Here is a 22336-nt window from a genome sequence, read left to right as displayed (position 1 = left end):
TTACTGTGTGTGTGTGTGTGTGTGTGTGTGTGTGTGTGTGTGTGTGTGTGTGTGTGTGTGTGTGTGTGTGTGTGTTTACAGGTAAGACAGTACTGGTAAAGGATTCAGGGTCTCCTGATCCAGCCCCAACTATAAGCTTTATGAAAAGGAAAAGTTTTAAATTCCAATTAATGGACAACCCACAAAAATAGGTTTTTTGTCTGTGTGCGTGTTTTATCTTAAAAGTAGTTACTGAGAGCATAAAGTGCTTATTGGATTATTGGTTATTTAAATAAAACCATTTGCTTGTGAAAAAAGAACAACCGACTAGTTAAGTCATAAGTTATTACAGTTTTTTTGTTTTTTTGCTTTTGTATAGTATCACAGTAAAACAACATGAAACTCCAACTTTAGGCCACTGCTTAAATATTAATGAGGAGACATGTCAAGACTTTAACCTTGTTTATTCAGACACGCAACACTAAACTTGTTCTAGAGGTAGGGAAATGTGGAAATTCCTTTTTAAAACAATAATTGAGGGCTAACTCTTAACCTCAATATGAAGTTCAGTTCAATATTTTCTGTATTAGGATATAAGAAAAAAAATAACCTGGTCTTTACAATGTTCTAAAATTATTTTAATCAGCAATAACTTTAAATGTTTTTGCATGACTGTCTCTCATGACGTTACAGTCGAGTTTCGACCTGCTCTTCTTTACAGCGTTGCGTCAGTTCATTGAAGTTTGAGCATTCATTTATGCACAGCTCTGCTAAAAATCCTGGATTTCAATCAGGTTGAAGTCCGGACTTTGACTGGACCGTTGCAACACCTTTCTTTTTAAGCCATCCTGTTGTAGATTTGCTGCTGTGCTTGGGATCATTGTCCTGTTGCCTAACCTAGTTTCAGCCAGGCTTTAGCTGTCAGACAGGAGGCCTCACCTTTGACACTAAAATCAAAAGCACGGATCCGTCCTGGCTTGCAGTAGTAGTTCACAACTATGTTTTTGGTAATAAGCACATGTGGCATGTACATGAGTACAATCTTTTATTCTGAGGAGCAGCAAAGAGTTTTTGTCACTATTATTAAATTAACCAATATTCAGGTTTTGGTTCTCCATCTTAAATTCTGATCAATAAATTTGAGAAATTCAGTATTTAAGTTTCATTTAAAATCAGAATATTTGAGCCAAATCCAAACCGCATAAACACAAAGATGAGTCTCATAGCTATACTGCTTCATCTTATTCAAGGCAGAAGTTTAAACAAAAGACATAAGACAGTATAAACTTTACACTTTTATTTTTTTTGCAAATACACTAGAAATGTTTACAAAAGCACTGTAGAAACATCTGTGCAGTGTAAATTATCAAAAACTAAAAATGAATATTACTTTGAAATCATTTTGCACCTAACATGACAAGGGAGATTGTCATTTTCAGCAGCAAAACAAATTAGTATATCTATAAAGGAAATGTCTGTTAGTGACTTCAGGATATTGAAATGGGGGGAAAAAAAACAATAACAACAAAAAGGATGGTATGGCACTAGTGCTCATCCCTGAAGGAGGGCTTCATTCATCTAGATATGTTACACAATATCGCCGCTTTACTAGGTCAAGATAATCAGCCTTCCAGTAAAAATCACTCCAGTTTGACAGAAATAATTCATTATTCCACAAGCACAAGTTGTCATACTCATCAAACACAAACACCCAAAACTTAAACCACGCCCAACACCGTTACAGACTCTTTGTTCCCAGTATGGCATACTGGGCCATCTTTTATACTTAAGTTTTTTTCAGTGTAGGGAAGGAAAAAAAAAAAAGCTAAATACAAAATGAATTACTATTTTACAATACGAACAAAAAAGAAAAGGAAAACAACATAAATATTGAAATATTCTGTGGCCACTTGCAAATATCCAGTTTGTTTTACACAGCTTTGTATTGCTTTGTCTTATAATACTGAGATTTTTTTTTTCTCTGCCCACAAAGAGCATTGATCACTTTTGTTTGTTTCGCACTGCGTGAAAATAAAATTAATACCATTAAACATGAAAAATTTCCTCTTTTTTTTTTTTTTCTCTTAACTCTCGCCTTGATGTAAAAGGCACATACACTCATTCAAGCTCCCGCAACAATGCTCAAATACTTTCACACTTTCATTGTGGCACGAGTTTAAGGAAGGAGGGGAGAAAAATAAAAAAGTAGGTTTTGTGACATTATCGCGGGGAGCAAACAGTGCCGGGGAAGATCTATGGGTGTTATCTTTGGTCAAGTTGGAATGAGCCAATGGGCTTAAAGGACCGGACTCAAAGGTCAGTATAGTACAGTGGAATGAGAGTGATGGGTCAAACACACACACACACACACACGTGATCCTCTGGATTAAGGTCTTTCAGGTTCAAGTCGATACATTTTAAAAAAGGTGAACAACAATGAACCGCGAGTTTGCACAGGGTGGAGGTCGCACGCGTGCTGACAAGTTCTTTTTTTCTTAAAGGCCTTGAGTGAATTGATTTCACTTCAGAATGAGACTTCAACACTGTTGGAAATATTTGCTTTTGTGAACTGATACCACTATCTGTCCATTGAGGCTATAGCGAGAAAGGTGGTTAGCCTGACTCGGCGCCGAAACTGGAAACAAAGGGAAAAAGCTGGCATGCAAAGGAACCTGATATTTGTGCGCCAAATTATTTAATTTTTTTTTTTTAATTATTTTTGCAAATTGAAATCTTGGACACCACAAAAGCTGGATACAGGTGTTTTATATACTAAATCAGCCCATCAGCATTGTAAGTGGTCACCTCGGACAACTTTTCTGGAGACTTAGAAGGCTACAGCTACTCAGAATAATGGAAAAGCGTGACCAAGAAAGATTACACCGCTCAATAGCAACAAGCATGGATTATAACTAATGTGGCTTTTCTTCATTGGACAGCGCAGAAAGGAACGACTAAGGGCTTAAGTGCTCTTAGAGTAGATATTCAGTCTGTGCTATCTAAATAATAACCAAAATAGATCACCGTCTTGAAAATGCTGAATTTGTTTTGTTACTGCTGGAAAAGCAAGACAAGCTTTTTTCTGCTTCCTAGCTTCAAGCTAAGTTATGCTAACTGGCAGCAGGCCATAGTCTGAATGGACAGAGTGGCATCTAGATGTTCACCAGAAAGCAAATGTGGGTCTTTTTCAAACTTGCATTAAAGGACTCTCGACCACAGTGTTATTAAACCCAAACTCCGACTCCGGCCCCACTTCTCAATGACACTGAAGTGGCTCGGCCCTTTTGGGAACCTCCAGCGAACTGTTTGCTAATAAAATCCCCAAAGATACATGTGATATGGTCATATCACCTGCCAACAGATGAAAGAGAGGTTACAAAATATCTGTACTCATAACTGTAACTGCTCTAATTCCAATAAATGGCAGCAAACTGTGGGCTTTGTTTCTTGTGCTCAGGTGTCAGAGGGTTGGTACAAAAAAAAAAGGAAAAGAAAAAAAAAAAGCCCATGTGGTTCAACCCGAAATTTCATGTGAGCACATGTGGACCCCACATACAGATACACGTTCATAGGTTATGGCATTTTTAGCAGCAATAACAAATACAAAAGTATATCAAAAAAAGAAGACACTCCTTGTGCTGAACACAAGTAACACAGAGGCATGGATGTCCGCTGTCCATTTACAACAACATCCATCAAAAGCAATACTAGCCAGGACAAACTGTTGAAATGTTCTTAACATATGGACCACTTTGCATTGAAACAACCAGGACAAAACATGACAAAAAACGCAAACAAAAAGACAAGAAGTGAAAATATACAGGGCACCATTTCCAGGCAAAGTGCAGGGAATTTTTCCACGCAGGCAGTATTATGGCCTTAAATTCACTTCCCCACTGGCTTCCATCGCCGGTGGGCTGGAAGGCGTGCCTGACGTGAAACGTGAAATGTAAGACAGACAGTGATTCGCGCGCTGCGTGCCGAGTTTGCCTTCCACGTCTATAACTCCTTTGCAAACATAATGAAGAGCAAATGGTCACGGCACACGACAGTGTCTTTGACAAATCAGCTGTAAATACATTTACATAACAGGACCAAAGGGGAAAAAAATACAAACCCCCCCCAAAAACTGGTAGGCTTGTGTGAGGACTGGTTCTAGCAATCCAAATTGTGCTTTCTCTAATATGTAACAGTGTAGACGTGCAGGAGCGCGAACACCAGAGCAAGATTAGTGTCTTTCAGCACACCGAGAAGGACTGCTCGCTGGACTTGGTCAGAGGTATTTCATCAGTTCCCCTTTATATATGTACAAGATTTTTCCAGCTTATTTGAACGATGCACGAAAATAAAGAACACGCTGAACCATTGTAAGGCAGAAAACTGGCTCAAGTCTCCCTCGTAAGTTCTGTGGGTGTTCATTTTTTTTTCTTCCTTTTTGTTTTGAAGTGTTTAACGATGCTCAGTGCCATTTTTCCTATCGGATTTACAGCTAACGAGTGAAGGTCTCAACCGAGGACTCGGATATAGCTGACGTCTGAATAATTTCATTTTTAAACCAGTGTTTTTTCTTCTGGGAAAGGCAAATAAAAATGAGTCAAGGAGGAAGCAATTACAAAAAAAAAAAACTATTTCCGGCGTTGCACTTTATCGCGCTTATGTTAGGGGAAAAAAAATATTTGCGCGCCCTCCAGGAAAACAGGACACTGAAGTGTAAGATAAGGTCCACACACACGTTCACTGACTCATACTAGAAGTCCTGTGTGTGTGTGTTTGTGTGTCTCTGTACTATTTCATTATCTTAGGAAAAAAGGCAAATAGTTTGGCTCAGTCTGTTCCACGTATAAAAGAAAATACCAGGTAAGGAAAACCGTCGAGTCTTCTGAGCTCAGGAGCTCAGTTTACTCTGCAGGGGTTTTCTAATCTGTTGGCTTAAAGTTTTCTCCTCGGACAACACTGACTGACAGGCTAGAGAAGGAATGCGACAGTAACAACACCCCCACTGTTGTTCGCGTGTATGCAAAATGCTCTGCGTGTCTTGTTAACTGTTAAATTTTTGCTCAGAAGGTCATGCAGAGTGCTAGAATGACACCTATGTATGCTACCATGTTCCCTCAGAAGAATTACAGGAAATAAAGAAAGCCGCGTCCTGGCCGAGCCCACCCGGCCAGAGTCCCTTTATCTTTTAGGGCCAACCAGGACAGAAATGAGGATTAGAGTGCGGGGTTGTTGGTTGTGCTGCAGCAGGGCATAGAGGGCCATGCTCAGCAGGTAGAGTGGAGGAGGACAGACAGTCTTAAGAAGGCTCAGTGAGAGGAGCAATGTCTTTGTTGACTAAACAATTACTGGGGTTTGTGTCCGACCGCTTTCCCCAACCCCCGAAGTGAAGTGAAAATGAGCCCACTGTTTATGCAACCCCCCCACCCGCCCGTTATAACGTGAAACCCCCGTGCTGCTTCCTCAGCCCCCTTCCTGAGGGGATCCTCGATCAACACTTCTGTGCCTCCACTGGAGACATGGCAATGTAGGAACCGTTTTTCATTGGCTGGCTGGCCGGCGTCTCTGACGATTCGTCCGTTTTGTCGCTGACCGGAGTGTAGGCCGTGTCATCTTTCGCCGTCTGTGCAGGGAGAATCGAGGATAGACGTCGTCAGTACAAACAACAGAAGTGGCAAAAAGTTCGCTTATTAACATTAAAGATATGAATAAATGCTCTGAAATGTTTACACTACAATGCAAATGTGCACCAGCTGTACAAAAACAAAGCCACCACAAAAAACATTAACTTAAATTAGGGAAAATAATAATGATAATAATAGTAATGATAACCACTGTGAGGTGAGAAAATGTCCCATAATGATAATTAAAATGATAACAATGAGAGATGGTGGATAACAAATTAAAAAGGAGAACAGAAAACAAGGCAAAACTGAAGACTTACAGCAAAAGAATGAAAAGCTTCAGTAAAATCAATACGTTTTACTTCATTCTAAAACAGAAAAGGAAAAAAGGGGGGGTTACAGAAAATTAAAATTAGAACATGGTTAATACAACATTTCTTCACATTGCAATTAAGCATCAACATCCTCTTTGTGCTTACATCTAAACTTGGATGCACATGCGTATGTTCAGGAACAGCTCTGGGAAATATTTGCCTTTGTAAAGGAGACGGTGCTCGGCTTAGCACAGGGGTTCACAGCTGGCCTGGCTCCATCTCCAAATCTCCCAGATTATTCATATTGTTTAATCAAAAGCCAGAGAAGTAGGTGCCAGAGGGTAAATTCTGAACTAGAGGACCACATTTTGGGTTTCCATTTTTTCTGCTAAGCTAGGCAAGCTGTCCTCACGATTAAGTTTCACATGTGGCCACGCAGAGACGCACACAGTGGTATCAATCTCATTTAAGAGATTAGCAACAGAAGCAAATATTTCTTCAAGCTATTCCTGTAACATGTAGCAGGCCTCCTTCTGCACACAGAATAGCAAACTGTAACAATCTGAGAGCTGGGGCTTCAAACCAGCAGTCCTGCACTGTTAGAGATAACAGGGGGAACATGTGCTGTACATCATCTCTAGGCTACTATCGTTCAATGAACTGCAGCTACTATGCTACATTCATGTCTGGTCTGGCTGAAAGGAAATGTTGGACAACTTTTGCTTCCTGAATTCAAACATGCATCAGCTGTTAGGGAACGTTCAACAAGGGGGAAAAAAACCCAAACCGCATCACGTGATCCATTCGTATTGTGGAAAACTGCTCATGCTGACTTTGCTGCGCAGATATCATGCAATGTGTTAGTTAACATGCTGTGGGTTAAACCTGCAGCTGCTCAGGGTCGATGGTGGAGGAAGTTGTTGTCCATGCAAGAACCAAATGATCAAAACCTTTAAGACTAGTGTTTACTGCAACTTATGACTAACGTCTAACTACCAGACTTAGTTATACTGTGAGATAATGTCAGTGGGCAGCACACACCTCAAAACAGAGTAACTCTATCATTACTGCAGTTTAGTTCACGGCAGAATGTGGCAGTCCCTACCTTCTTCTGGCGGTTTCGGCAGAACAAGACGAGAAACACGAGCAGCAGGATGATGCCCAAGCCCACGATGAGGACGGGGAAGTTGGACACAAGAGTCACGATGAGGAGCAGTGACCTCATCTGGCCTGCTGACTCGTCGTCAATAGTCGCCGTCTAGAGTTGGGAAAGATGACAGTACTGACTAAGCAGTTCACTCGCGGTTAGTCAAACACGTTAAGCTGTGCTAAAAGATTAGATCCTCACCTCATTGACGAACATGATGGGGAAAATGGTCTCGGTGATGTTCTTCGTTTTGCTGCGGGGTAGAAAGACAAGCACGACGAGGTCAGGGGGAGACATCTGGCTCAACATGTGGCTGAAATGGTGTCAGAGTATGTGGCAACAGTAAAGTGGGTCAGAGTTCAACAAAGCCTGACTTACGGAAAGCCTTGGACTCTCTTCAGAATGATGTTGAGCTGAGCTCTCTTACAGGCACGAATGGGAACTCCTGTCGTCTATGAAGAGGAGAGCGAAGACAAAAATTGGGAAAGAAGTTTAATTTTCTCTTTTTCCTTTAAGAAAAACTGCAGCAACAAGCATGAAAAAACCCTGAAAAACTAAACCACATAATTTAGATTCTAAGTTAAACAGTATCAGACAAATATATGTTTATAATTCCCAAACTACGAGATACTTTAGCTATTGTTTAAAAACTTTCTTTTCCTTGTTTGGATTACTGTACGCATGATATCACAGATATTCTTCTCCCCCCATCGTCAGAAAAATGCGATTGCTGTCGTCTTTCCATCTATGCGTATTATTTGAATCTTTATTTCACCAGGAAGTGAAACTCTTAGCCACCAAGTCACAATGCTACCACAAGTATGTGCTCTGAGCATTTGTCAGCAGAGACTAGGAAGGTGGTGGATGCAAAAGTAGATCACAAAAAAGCTAAATCTGTTGTTTTAACATCACTGCAATTTGAAAAGTGACTTGTGCATGAAAATATAAAGATAAAAAAAATAAAACTCAACTAAAAGACTTCATTTAACTCACTCACTGTTAAAGTGATGCCCTGTTTATGTGATGGGGATGATCAGTACAATAGCAAAAACAATTCAAATAATATAGCTGAACGCTTTTTTTTTAATATGAGCGAAAAACGAAAAATCATGTTGCATGCATGTTGAGCACTTATCAGTAAAATTACTTGTAATGACGTAAGCCGAACACAAAATAAAATGAAGCCCGAACGAAAAAAAAAAAAAAAAAAAAAAAAAAAAAAAAAAAAAGTCATAAAGCAACCACTCTAATTTGGAAGGACAGATCGAAGTCCATTACACACTCATTAGTCATGATAACAGCACTGTGTTCAACATACCGGCTGCAGATCAAGATACGTCTCGTGCTCCTCCTTGTTGGGGTTAAGGCCATCGATGGCGTTGATGTAAGCAGGGTCAGCCTGATAAAAGTGTGGGAAGGACACCACGATGGGAGCGCCTTGAGGGAAGCAAATCAGAAATAAACATGTTGAGTCATATTTCTATCTTAAGATAGAAACGAGTGTCAAGGAAAAACGATAAAAGTAGTAACTTGAGATAACGGCTAGTGTTTTGTGTGATATAAACATGCGCCCGTGACTCTAAATGATATAATAGAAATGACAGCTTATGAATGTGTGTTTTAGATTTTATTGAGCGTTGGTAAAGAAAACTAATGTGATCAGTCCTTTAGCAGAGGAGACATTACTCCTTAAAATGACTCCACACATTAAAAAAATGATGCATTAGCGAAACAGAAACGCTATGAAGGGTGCTCTGTCATAGGAGTCAAGTATAAATAGACGTTTTCATTCAGACAATCAAAACAAAAATTGGATTTTTTTTTCACTTTTTTTTCTTTAAAACATTCAGATTTTAGAAAGTGTTGAGCACCAAATATTTCTCCTTAAAAAAAACATTTAGATGTGGTTTGAAATGCAACATCCTCATCTTTTCGTCTCAGTCTGAACGGTCTGGCAGATAAAGTGTCGGTACAAGAAATGCCGGAAGAAAAGCCACGTTGAAAAGCCGATTCTCTAATTATGGAGATAGGTTTGTGATGTCTGCATGCACAAATCTTGAACACTTGCAGCGTGGACAGTCTGTGCTAAAGATCTGATTTGAGAATTTAATCTCATTTGATTGTAGCCAAAACAAATTCCCTTTTATTTTATTAAATTTAACCTTTGAAAGCTGCTGTTTCTAAAACCCACAGAAGTTTTAAAAAAAGGTGGGTGCAGGTTGAAACTGTCATAGCACTGCTACAATGAATAATGTTTTTTTCCTGTGGTTACACCGCTCAGACAGTTTCAGGACGACACCACTTTGTATATCACGGCAGGCCTGATGTTGATTGGCTGAAACGTCACATCACACCAGAGTTTCCTTTATATTTGAATCACAGGAAGCGATGCTGACAGCCAATCGTGTTTGATTATGGCTGAGTTTAATCAGTAGCAGCCTAATATAAAACCATAAAACACATTTCCAATTTAAGAGTCTTACAGTGTTTTTTTTTTTTAACTCAAATGTAATAAAATCATAAAAGTGATTAATTAAATGAACAAACAGAAAAGTTTAGAGGTTACTGTATCATATCTTTGCTTTAAGCCCAGTTAAGATCACATTATCAGAACAACCGTACTCTCCTTAATAACCACCATAAAATAGTTCAATAACCCCCCCAACCTCAGTCAGCACAGTTAATTATTGAACCACTGAGTAAAATCTGGCCTGCTCAAACAGTGGGAATGTCAGATAGCAGCCAGGGCACAGGGTTGCTGACTGAAAGGACCTTTTTTTGAGGGGTGGGGGAATGGGGAGAAAAAACAAAAATGTGTCATGGGGCCAGTGTGTGGGGGAAGTGGGTAATTGGGGCAAGGGAGAGGCTGATGGTGGGATGGCTCGGTGCTCCTACCTTCTCGACAAACGCTGACTTTAAGCACCCCGGTGCCGAGACAGTCACCAGCTGGCACACAGAAGCCTGCATTGGTGGGGTTGTTTTTGGGACTCATGAGGACGTCATTAGGGGGTGCAAAGCGGTATGCTTGAATCCCTTTCACCTCCACGTCTTCCACATAGGCTAAATGAATAGACCTGAGGAGAGAAAGAAAGCGCTCATCACTTAAGGACTTCAGGACGGGTTTAATAAAGACCGCAAGTGCCATTCAAGAAGGAAATAGTTCCCTTTATATTTATAAAGCTTCTAAACAGAATGACAAGGGTCATTTCCTGTGCTATCCGGGCATGTCCGGGCCTAACTCTTTCCACCTGTGTTTCCATTGGATGCCTTCTCAGAAGTTGTCCTTATCAGTGTGTTTGTGAGCACACAGTGTGCGACTCAGCCAGCATTTCCTTTCATTAACCTCAGCTGAAGTTCTTGTCCTCACCCCACCGGGTGCTTTGCCTGTAAACACATTTAAAGCCACATAAGCATGCGCACCTGCAGAGATCAGCAGCGAAGATGTAGAGCAACTCGTTCCTGTTTATCAGTGGGTGGAAAACTGCGCCGTCGGTGCCGTTGATCATGTTGCTCTGATTGGATGACCACCACGACATTTCCCTGTTGATCAAGAAGAACCAGATATTAATTTGTACTAAAAAAAACCAACCAACCAACCAAGTATTAGTACTGCTCTAGCTTGCAGTTCCACAAAAAAGCAAATATTAAAAGAAATTATACTCATTTAACCCCCCCCCCCACAAATTCTCCATCAGAATTATTTTGCAACCCGTTCTCAGCCTTCACCTTCTACAACAATACAATCTTCCTAAATGCTGAAATAAACAGGGGAAAACCCATAAATATTTCATCTCTCTCACAGCTGCTATTCTTTGGACATTATGTTTTTAGCATTTGGCCTTACTCACATTTCCGGTCTTATAAGGCAAGTGAGTAGAAAGCAGGGAATAATCAAGGTCTCTCGAGCTGAAAAATCAAACTGCTGACTGCATTTACACCCATACCACCACTATGCTACAGAGTCACCACAACAGCAGCCATTTTTGTACGAACAAGGAATTTTGGTGCAGTTTGGCCGTTTTTGTGTCAGAAACAGAGTATTTCTGTATTGCTGCATGAAAGTGAGTACTTTTTTCAGCACACACAGTACTCTAAACACACATTCAAAGTGCAAGGTTGATGTGGATATCCAAACATCCATTTTGCAACCCCTCTCCCCCTAAAGCCAGGGACCAAAGACTTTCCCCTCTGGACTTTCGGATGAACATTGCATAACGTAGTAAATGGTACTAAGGTGCGTGGAAGGAAGAGGAAGCCATTTGCTGGCTAGAAAGTGTTTCCTACCATTCAAGAAACAATGAAAATAAAACAGTTTATATAAAGAAAACTGAAAGTGCCCTGTATGAGTTTTTACCTCAGGCCGTTCCACGTGTCGATCTTCCCATAATCCAAGTAGTTCTGCTCACCAGTGTGGAACACAAACTCTCCTTCATGGGTGCCGTTTTTCTGTTGGACAGACAATAAAACTGCTGTCAGCTGCTGTGATAGAAAACTGTGCAGGATGGTAAACAGATGTTCTGCTGCTATAAGAACATTAGCAAAAAAATTCTTTTAATTCAGCTTTGTATTTGTTAGTGCAACCACAAGTAACCAAGTGAAGATTAAACTTCAGTTTAATTCCTTATTTTGAACAACAAACTGATCAGAACTCAGTTGAAAAACAAAAAAGCCAAATACCTAAATTTTCTGTTCCCCCCCCCAAAAAAACCTGACTAATTAGTAATTGTCTTTAAGTCACTCTAAATGCTACACTCAGGATCACGCGGTTGTGGCGTTGCTAAGTTACAAACAATACTCTATAAACAGGAAATAAAAGTGTCATCAATCAGCATGTGAGCATTCTGAATTTTCTTACATGACATTACCACAGACTTCCTCTTGTTTTTCCTTGTGTGACTGACCCCTAACAACAAGAGAAAAAAAATGTCTAGGAACAACAAAGTGAGTAAAACTTAAATGGCAGCTGAGCTTACCTTCCACATTAGCCCAAAATATTCATCTACTTCAGGCTTCAAGGAGTGGACTTTTGTGAGAAGAGGGTCTTTAAAGCCCCACAGAACCTCGTGCACAGTGCGGGTCATGAACATTTCGACACCGAGGCTGTTGATGTACATGGAAACTAAAGTTCGCAAGATGAAGGAGTAGGAGTTCAGCTCGTTCATTATCGCCTAAGGAAGACGGACAAAGAGAACAATGCTACCATCAGATGGCTGGAGGCAAAAGGTGAGAGTGCTCCCATCACACACAATGGAAAAGATCACTGAGTTATTAGTTGAGTCTTCCTTGGCCTGGTGCCTTCTGTTTATATGTTCCAAAAAATAAAAATGCTACAATGAAAATTTTGGGAACATGCGTTTGAATGTTGTCCAAAATCTACTTGACCTTCCTGCTTTTAGTCATAGAAATCCATTCGCTCACCACAAACGGGATGTTGACAGTCCTGACGATGTCAACCTCTGGGTCTCCGACGGACTTCTCAGGCACAAAGACAAAAGTCTTTGGGTTCAAGGCGTAAACTTTGGTGCCATTTTCCAGGAAGGTTACATTTTCCCGTGGCCTGTACTCCCTGGTGTGGACAAGACATTTGTCAGTTATTCCAAATTTCTTTTGTTTTGATTTCACACATCAAAATACCTTCAGATGGGTTTCCTTAAACAGGGCTTTTGCAAACATGGCTAAAATATTTCACTTTTCCAACATTACATATTACAGACATATTTAAATTTCTTCACAAACTAACCTGTAAGTGTAAGGTCCGATCTGTTTAACAGATGCCTTCCCACCTGCCATGAACACCTCTGGATTGGTGACGTTGAAGAAGTAATACTCCATATAAACAGGTGGAGGTGGATTCTTCCATGACTCGAACACTTGGCTCTTCTCTGTTAAAGTAATTTCCTATTAACAAAAGAAGAAAAACATTCAAAAACAGGAAAAACAGGAATAATATCTCCCAAAGCATGAAGTGATGAGGATGTTGCTGCGCTGCATTTGATATTAGGAGTGCTTTTAAAACCCTTTTCTAGTCTCAAAGAAGACCATCTGAAAGAACACATGGCACCTTTCAGCAAGGAGCTGGTGCCGGGCCAACACCTCAAAACCCAGAGGGAAGCAGAGAAAAGTCCTTCACAGCTGAAAAGCCATCAGCATAGCCAGCCAGTCTTAGCAAAAACTGAGCACAGTCTCCAACTTCAGCAAGCCTAGGCAAGAATCTGACAGTGGGTTTTCAGTCCGCCCACGGTACTTGCATATTGGAATGAGAAAAACATGGCACTTAGTAGCATTAGCCATCATACTGCATGCAGGATGTCAGGTAAGATTTGCAGCCAAAATACAGAAAAACAAAATGACCACAAAAACGCTGAAAACAGCTTCAGACATTTCCCAGATTCTTTGGCTAAACTCCTGTGGAAAAAAACCTAAACAAAAATGAAGGTCTCTAGTACATAAAGCGTCTGTAACATTAACCTGGACACCACATGGCTGAACATGAGGAACGGTAACAATTAACTTGAGCTGCCAGCTGTAAAAAGAAAATTAAAGACCTTCCAGTATGTTGACCGTTTGTTGACCAGAAAAAACAAGCAAACTCTTTTTTTTCTCCCATTCCTGCCAGTTTTCTAAACTTAGTGTGGAGAAATGACCCACTTCCGTCTGTGTCTTTCATTCCTCAAATGATTTGTCGGCTGAGCGGTGCTCTTTAGAGATCCTATACATTGTCCTCTGTGGCTTCTCATAGGCACTTACTGTTGTGAAACTATAGCTTAAGGTGTGGCTGCACTTCCTGTTTGGGTTAACATCTTGTTTTACTTAAAACTATTGTTTTCCAAGTTTTGTAACATCAGTTCCTCTTTTCCTGCTTAAGAAAACCACATATCAGATTATCACAGGGGTCAGCTAAAATATCTACTTTGATCAAGTGGGACAACTGATTAAAGAGGGGAACAGAAGATTAAAGCAAACTACAACTGAGTGAAAAAGACTAATTTGGCTGATTTGGTGTTGATGTGATTAAAGATTTTACCCTTTTAGTCTTCTGTTCAAGCCTGACTACAACCAGCAATTAGTTTCTTTGCCAATTAGTATTTATTCTGTGAAAAATAGTGCAATGTAAATTATTCAGAGACTAAAATTGTGAATTGTGAATAATTACTTTCAGTCTGACATCCCAGGCAGATGACTACCCAGTATGAGGAAGAACAGAACTTGAGGTACTTAAGAAGTGAGACTCTCTTGAGTTTTGAAGATCCTGTTTCTTAATTAAGAGCTCGAATAAAACAGCATGAAGTGAGAAAGAGTGCCACCATCATAAGATGTGTCCATGCGCTAAACAGCAAGCAAAAATGACCCAATTTGTTCCCTTTTAAAAGAAAGCGTCTCACTTTCGAAACAGGTTTGAGTCAACGTCGGGCTTTTTCTGTGAGACCGTCTGTGACGTTAGCCTGCATGGATCCCTATGTTTGCCAAACCTTGAACAAAGGTCTTTGGAAAGTCCTTCATCAAAGTTGTATTAACATTATTTATCTCTCAGAAAAACCTTGAACAAAAAAAAAAAAAAAAAAAAAAAAAAAAAAAAAATGATAGCTGAGGGACAAAGCAGGGAGGTTTTTCAGTGCACACAGACACACTGCTTTTATTCGCTGGTGGAAAAATCGAAATAAACTGGACCTTTGCCAAGCAACTTCAGGTACAACTAAGGTGTGGCGTCACAAGCTCCTGCTTTGATCAGCAAAAGAAAAAAAACAAACATTGTAAGCATTGTAAAAATAAAAGCTTTTGTAAATTTCTTTGTGCTTCCACAGTGTTGAAGCTTTTACATTTAAACTGTGCCACATTTTGAGTTTTACCAACATGACCTTGGGTCTTGGAGGCTTTTATACTACAGTGAAAACACAGCTGAGGAGTGGCGTGAGTGGGTGTTCTCTTCTTTTCAGTTTCGTCATCTGAGCTGAACGACTTGGGCTAGGCCAAGCCTGGAACAACAGCAAAGAATTAGGAGCGATTGCTCCTTAACAAAAATCATACCCCTGAGGGCAAGACGTCTGTCAAATTCTTCACATGACTTTTATGCCTCTACCTCCACACCCGGCTTACCACAAACTCAAGAGTTTGTGCCTGGAGGTAACCCAGACTTGCCCCAAACACCTCGGCTGCTTCTTATTACAAAGAGACGCATTTAAAGTCAGATTAGATAGATTTGTTTGGAGTTGGTTCAACACGTACGAGCCAGCCTAACTCAACGGGAAGACTGTGGTGAAAGAGGATTAGCTATGCTGTCATTTCATGTAATCACCAGCCACATCAGAATTAGGTCCCCTGTTGATGAACTTTGACTAACTCTCTTAATTTGGGTCCCCTGGGATGGTGCCGTGACTGCGAATGAGAGAAAAAAATGCGACCCCGACCTAAATTTAACCCCAGGAGGGGGAAACCATGTCAGTGAGGCAGCTGTTATTGGGCTTCCAACTTGGACCAAATAGAATGTTAAACCTTTCTGCTGAGCTGATTTTAGCCTTTTCCTCCTTAACAGGAAGATGCAATTTTTTTGAAGTAGGAAAGAAAAGGCAGAGAAGTTTTAAAGTACTGATAATGATTTGCAGAGGGCATTCAACACAATTTGTGTCAGTAAGAGGAATGTGAGGCATTTTAAAGGGCAGAGAGCAGCAGGTTTATCTGAGAGAGGGTGTCAACTGGCAGCACCCCCGCTCCATCACCCCATCCATGTCCTAAACTACAATAAAAAGAAGACATTCATGGTTCGGGCTGACCCACCCCTAATGCCCCACCAGTCCGCAAGCATGCAGACACTTAACTGCAAAAGTCCAATGGTGAAAGCAGATTTTTGAAGCAAAAGCTGTTTCTGTCTAAATTTGAATCCAAATACAGTAAAAAAAAAAACCAACAAATGTTTAGCCTGACTTATTTCTCAAGTGAACGTTATTTTGTAAAATCACTACACAAAACTGAAACCCACTAAAAATTAAGCATTTACATTGAGTAATTTTTACCCAGATAAAATTGCACAGGAAAATTGTGCTCACAGCAAAGCAGCGCTGCAATTTAAGAAATGTACAGGATTGGACTGTGTGCAGCTGTATTTTTAGGACCTACTTCACCAAAGAGCCAATTATCTTCGGCAAGACGTGAGGATTTATCAATCAAATAGATGCAGATTTGCCTGATTTATACAAGTTGGATGCTTGATTTTCAGAAAGAACGAGTTCTACACCATGCAGAGACAGATATAAACCCACCACTCTCAGTCTCTCTTGCCCGCTCACTCAACTCCCTTCCCCCCATATCCCCCCAGACCTGCAGACCACCCCCAAACCAGATTTCTACTACTACTACTACTACTAGTACTACTACTACTACTACTACTGGTGATCCCTCTCAGAACCCTAACACCTGAAAAAGACAGTGCATGGTGCCTGTATAAACAGAAATGTGCCATCAACTCATTGCCTGGTACTGGAAAGGTTATGAAATGAAGATTATATATTGCTCGCATTTCACCCTAAAAATCAGCCGCATCTAATATAAGCAAACTGAATCCAGCGGGGACAGATCCAAAAAAACTGTTTAAGTTGGCGTACAAATAAGAGGAATCACTATGAAATGGGATAAGGTCATGACAAGCTCACCTCATCATATTCCCCCCTCACTGTGGGAGTTACAGGGGATTTCTACCTGCAGCGGTCTTTGTGGAAAACATTAAAACAAACCGAAACACGTCAAACGGCCTGTCTTAATTGAAGCTTGTAAAAAACAAAACAAAACCCTCGAAATCACAGAGCATTGTAAGGCGACTTAAACAATGTATAAGCCTCGGATCCTGCGGATTCGTGAAGGTGGGGAGGCTCTGGGTTCATCCCGCATCGCTGGAGGGTCAGAATGCAGCAAAAAACAGCCCATAATAACGTGAACAGTTCAATCTATACAATTTCCTCGGTCGTGTGACCCTGCATGTGCCATCACAGGTGAGATGCTGTAGGTGAAGGTGCATGATTGGCTACTGCAGACGAAACGCTATGAACATTTGAACCCCTCGTGTGTGACATATGTAATGAGTGACAAATGAAGGGAAAATGTAAAGAAATTTGATTTTTTTTAAAAGAGATCCAACTCACCTTTTTTAAGCGGCTGTGGATCATGGTTTGGAAGACTTGAGCCACGACCAGGGCGATCCCCACTATCAGGAGATGAGCGCTGACGAAGCCGGTGGCGTAAATGGCACAGGATCTCCGAGTCATGCTGCCGGGCGTCTTCTGCTGTCCTCTTGGCACACAGAAAAAAAGAAACCAAAAACTTTTGGACGGTATTCTCCAAAAATCTTCAACTAGAGACAGCGAAGGGGAGGTGTGGGACGGTGTAACCGCAGTCTCCTGAGCAGCAGCTAGGGTTTAAACTTCTCTCTTAACGGCTCCGGCGTGAACTCCACAGTCAGACAGAGGCGAGGTGGAGGAGGAAATGAGTATCAAAAATGTTGGCACTTCTTCATTAAAATACCAGATACTACTAAAATCTGGTATCTAGGGAAAGAGAAGACGGAGCTCCTCGGAGGCGATGATGAAATGAAACGGCAGCTCTCGGTACACCGGGACGCAGAAAAGGAGCTGACCTCCTCCTCCCCTTCCTCTACGTATTAATGTACCCGGTCAGGCGAACAGCGTCGTTTGGGTAGGCTGCAGGGGCGGTGGGCGTGTGCAAAGAGAAAGAAAACGGCAGTGATGATGTTTTTCTTACAAGACCCAAGTCACATAAAAACACAACAAAACACATATATAATGCATCTACACACCAAAAACAGTCTATTTTGTCTTTCTTTTTTATGTTTTTACATTTCTCTATATATCGATTTTTTGTGCGTCTTTGCGCACACTTTGTTTGCTTTTGCTCTAGCCAGATGACCCCAAACAGCTTCTATTCGAGTTAATGCTTAACAAGTGTGATTATATTTTAAGTCGCAGTGAAACACGAGCTGGAAGTAGTACTAATACACCCAGTGCTACCAGGGTTATGAATGATTTGGCAGCAGCGTGCAAATCCACATGCCGCCGGTAGTGTGACACCCGGTGACTTTTTAACACGCTTACCGGGACCGAGCTGCACCGCACATAATGACGGTAACCGTTTTTGGGGAAAGTGGGAAGGAAACACCTTCAGCTCGCGTCTCTGCACATCACATCAACTGTGGAGACTGTCAGGACCCGTTACATTTTATACGGAAACCGCTATCTCGCCTCATCTTACCTCCTTAAATACGAACCGCGTGGACATGAATAATGTGCCATTCAAGCAACCAACGATTGTTGACGCGAGCTCTTTGTCCGACCAGCAGACGTTTTCATTGGCTATCTTCCTCCCGGACCACCGTCTCGAGACCACCCCCTTCAGGCGCTGATTGGTCAGACGCTGGTGAGTACGATGTTGAATTCATCGACTGATTTCTGGGCGGGGCTTCTATAAAGGGGGAACCGGACGATGTGACGCTCTCCGCCGGGAGGAAAGTGGATGCTCAGCGGCTTGTGAGGACACGGCTAAACCCACGCATGATGCTGTGGAGAACAAGAAGAATGTGGAAGATTTATTGCTTGTATTGCACAGTTATCGTGAGGCAAAGGACGATTAAATACCGGCAAAAGTGTAATATTTTAGGTCTTGTATACAAGCAAAAACAGATCATGTTGACAGAATTTATGTTTTTACTTTAACTACACAAAAGCACGTATGAATGACCTTTATAGTGCATGTACAGAAAACTACAGCTGTTTTTAAAACAAAACAATGAGCTCTGTTTGGTTTAGTTACATGCAGATGTGCAAGAGCTGTGAAGCCTTGGTTTCACACACACTGGGGCATCTAAATAGAACAGTGTATTTGTGTAGTTGGGAAATGATTTGAGTAGGAGCTTCCTGGATTTATATTGTTTTTGTCTGAGGTGCTCCTTGGAAGATATATATCTATATATATAGACTTGAAAACGAACAATTAAAATGCCTTTAGACTGGCATGCAAGCCATTGTCAGTTTTAACTTCCTGAGGAAACACATCAGTTTTGTTTGGGTTTTTTGTTTGTAGTCATGTTTCACTAAACATAACCACACCAGGACCATGAAAGCTTTTTTTAAATAATTTAAAAATGTGTTCCTTGAAGTTCCTTGTTTTTAAGTTTATTTGTGTAGTTTAACTAATTAAAAGTAATAAAATGTTTGAAAAAATAGCTGTGTGGAAGTAAAAAATTAAAGAGATATCTCTTTATACCTCCTTGATGCCTAATAGATTGCCCGTTTTATAAATGTGCAGGCCCACGTCATGCTTGTTCCAACAGTTAAGATGATAGAGCTTGATTGCCACCCATCATGAGAAGCTGTCGTGGCATGCTCTCTTGCTATTTACCTAACGTAGTACTGTTTACACTCTGTGATCAGCCTCATACATGTGAAGTTTATTGTTCCACCCTTTTTCTCTGAACGGGAATGTAATGTGACCATGACATTATACTTATGCTTACGTGTGTGCAGTTCTACAAACAGGGTAATTGAGCAGCTTTTCATCAAAAGGCCCTGAAGACCTATTTTCTCAGTAAGTTGCTTCCAGTAAAGGCACACTACATGTACTGGTATTTTACAGAAGAAATTTTTAGTTTGTCTTACCCAGTGTTGGGACTAACGCGTTATTAAGTAACGCGTTACAGTAACTACGTTATTATTGTGGTAACGAGCACGGTAACTAGTTATTATGCCAAAACCAGGAACGCGTTACTCGTTACTGGGATTTAGATAGGCTCGTTACTCGTTACTTCGTGTGGTGGATATCGCGGAGCTTCCACAGATTCAGTAACATTAGCAAGTGGTGGAAGCCAGCAGGTGGATGAAGGAAAAGGGAGGCAAGAGGAGAGACCCGAAGCGGCTGCCGGTCCGCGTGTCAGGTGAACTGAACTTCAGGTAAGAAGTTATGACCTGCAGTCTATCTGAGTCAGATATAAACCAAGTTTAGGTGGAGTTTATTTTCGTTGTGCTGACATTTTCGTACTGCGTGCTAGCTAGCATGATGGAGTTTCTATACAGCTGGGTGGGTGCTATGTTACTGATGTTGAACTTTATTTTGTTCATACGGTTAATTATTAGAGTTGCCAACCGTCCCGTAAAAAACAGAATCGTCTGGTATTCAGAGAAAATATTACGCGTTTCGTACTGAGGTGAAAAGGAACACAGTTTGTCCCGGACTTCAGCTACAATGAAAAAGACACAAAGCTGAAGCTGCACAGCTGCCTCTTCTTCTCTCATGCTCTCCTCTCCTGTTTCTACTTCAATCACGAAACTGATCAATGATCAGCTGATCGGCTTTTCTCTCTTGTTTATTTATCGCCCACTTTGCGCCAGAAAGAAGAAACCAGCGGATGTCGCGTTAAACAACAGCAGCACGTTTAAGCTTGATCAGCTGTTGTTAGAATTTATTTAATATTAATTTCTAGTATCAGCTGATGTTTGCTGGAGCCACAGCTGTAAAGCTGCTGGTCATGATATCGGTTTGGATATCTGGTGAGAGGGAAACATGAAGATGAAACCAGGAGATGTCCTTACTGAATCATCAGAACTGAACAGGTGATGTAGAAACATGTTTACCTTTTAGGTGACATGAATGAGTTGAAGGGAAGTTATGAACTGTTTCTGAGAGACAAATAACACCAGCATCCTTTTCTACGTAGGTGACAGCTGGTAACTGTGCAGGGGCGGGTCTAGCAAAGTGTTGCCAGGGGGCCAGGTAGGGCATTAACAGGGAAAGGGGGGGACAAGGAAATACTTTTCTTTCTTATTCTCATTTAAAATGTTTCGCTTTTAAAAAAATAATTATCTGAGTCTTACAACAAACAATTGATAGATTGATACATATATACCATCAGAACAGTGTACATCACTGTCACAATAGTGTTTATTTTCATTCAAAGGCTTTATGATTTTTCCTATAATGCCCGGGATGATTTTTTTGTCCCAGTCCAGCTCTGTATGCAGCTCATCTGCAGTCTGGTGTTACCTACATCTTCCTATTCAGAAGGCAGAATTTCCAAGTTCTGAGTACAATCAAAAGCACCGCGACTGCAGTTTTTGTGTTGGATGTAAAAAGCAGGCTAGAATCATGGCGGCGGTCAACGACGGTCCAGGCGTGATTTCTCTCGTGGAAATGTGCACATTATTTTTCCTTTCTATTGGTAGGTGGCACAGTGCACTTGTGGCAAGTAAGCAAGCTAGAAGACTGGCAGTCTGGCTGGGTATCCAGTTACGGAAGCAACACATTAACAAGAGAATTCTGAGTAAAACCAAAGTTACTTTCCCTAGTAACTAGTTACTTTGAAAGTAACGAGTAACTTGAAGTAACTGAGTTACTTTTTTAGAGAAGTAACTAGTAATGTAACTAAGTTACTAATTTAAAGTAACTTACCCAACACTGGTCTTACCCAAGGTCATGTCATTGGTTTTAAGTATGTGGGGCTTTGCACCAATTACTATTTTTAAACATTCAAAATATGATGACATTTGTGGGGACACTGATCTTTTTCCAGGGCCATGAACGTTGCAGCTTTGGGTCAGTGCTTTAGAATTAGAATTAGAATTAGAATTCAACTTTATTGTCATTGCACATGTCACAGGTACAGGGCAACGAAATGCAGTTTGCATCCATCCAGAAAGTGCTTTAGTCGTGATATAGATATATTACAATATAAATTAGCAATAATAGAGATGTGTAAGTATATTACAGAAATGGGTCTATTATGGTATGTTATAATGTACACAGTGTGAAGTATGTTATGAATATTCTATAACTATAAGTATGTACAGGCTGTAGTGAGTACAAGCTATGTACAGGCTATGAACAGGATATAAATATGAAATAAAACTATACAGAAATCTGAGATATACAGTTATACAGAATGTGAACTATGTAAGTTATAAACAGTTGTGGGATTAAAAATTATCGTATGTACAGAATGATTATCTACACAGAACTATACAGTAGTGGTAAAGTGCTAGTGGTTGTGGGTGTGTGTATGTTCAGTCCATGAGTTTAACGTGGGTCAGATGTCAGGAGGCAGAGTTCAGGAGTCTGACAGCTGTGGGGAAGAAGCTGTTCCGGTACCTGGTGGTCTTAGTCCGGAGGCTCCTGTAGCGCCTCCCAGAGGGCAGGAGGGTAAAGAGTCCATGTGATGGGTGACTGGGGTCTCTGATGATTTTCCCAGCCCTTTTCAGACACCGCTTCCTGTAGATGTCCTTTATGGC

At 40.8% G+C, this 22336-nt stretch overlaps 1 protein-coding gene across 2 annotated transcripts; it reads right to left on the bottom strand.

Moving 5' to 3' along the window:
- Positions 1-1261: 1261 nt before the first annotated feature.
- Positions 1262-17741, bottom strand: scarb2a (scavenger receptor class B, member 2a). Of its 2 annotated transcripts, XM_039620595.1 has the most exons (13): positions 17189-17741; positions 12799-12956; positions 12477-12624; positions 12032-12226; positions 11413-11504; positions 10479-10598; positions 9954-10132; positions 8377-8495; positions 7437-7510; positions 7260-7311; positions 7017-7169; positions 5918-5965; positions 1262-5596 (listed from the first exon to the last, which is right to left on the bottom strand). In XM_039620595.1, the coding sequence occupies exons 1-13, from the start codon at positions 17309-17311 to the stop codon at positions 5465-5467; spliced, it is 1593 nt and encodes a 530-aa protein (XP_039476529.1). In that variant the 5' UTR covers positions 17312-17741; the 3' UTR covers positions 1262-5464. The 2 variants fall into 2 exon arrangements, with proteins under 2 accessions (XP_039476529.1, XP_039476530.1); XM_039620596.1 differs by lacking the exon at positions 5918-5965 and having other exon boundaries at positions 17189-17733.
- Between the last annotated feature and the right edge of the window lie 4595 nt (positions 17742-22336).

Source organism: Oreochromis aureus, linkage group 12 (genome assembly GCF_013358895.1).
Source record: "Oreochromis aureus strain Israel breed Guangdong linkage group 12, ZZ_aureus, whole genome shotgun sequence".
In the NCBI taxonomy this organism is placed as follows: Eukaryota; Metazoa; Chordata; class Actinopteri; order Cichliformes; family Cichlidae; genus Oreochromis; species Oreochromis aureus.
Note: the sequence above shows the minus strand (reverse complement) of the source record. Positions and strands in the feature narration are given on the sequence as shown.

What these genes read in the sequence shown, in the direction of transcription:
- scarb2a (XM_039620595.1), bottom strand. Translation starts at nt 17,311, where the DNA reads ATGACTCGGAGATCCTGTGCCATTTACGCCACCGGCTTCGTCAGCGCT. An exon ending in ATTTTGGGCTAATGTGGAAG is followed by an intron (nt 11,505 to 12,031) that starts GTAAGCTCAGCT and finishes TCTGTCCAACAG; the next exon opens with AAAAACGGCACCCATGAAGG. An exon ending in AAGAGAGTCCAAGGCTTTCC is followed by an intron (nt 7,312 to 7,436) that starts GTAAGTCAGGCT and finishes TCTACCCCGCAG; the next exon opens with CAAAACGAAGAACATCACCG.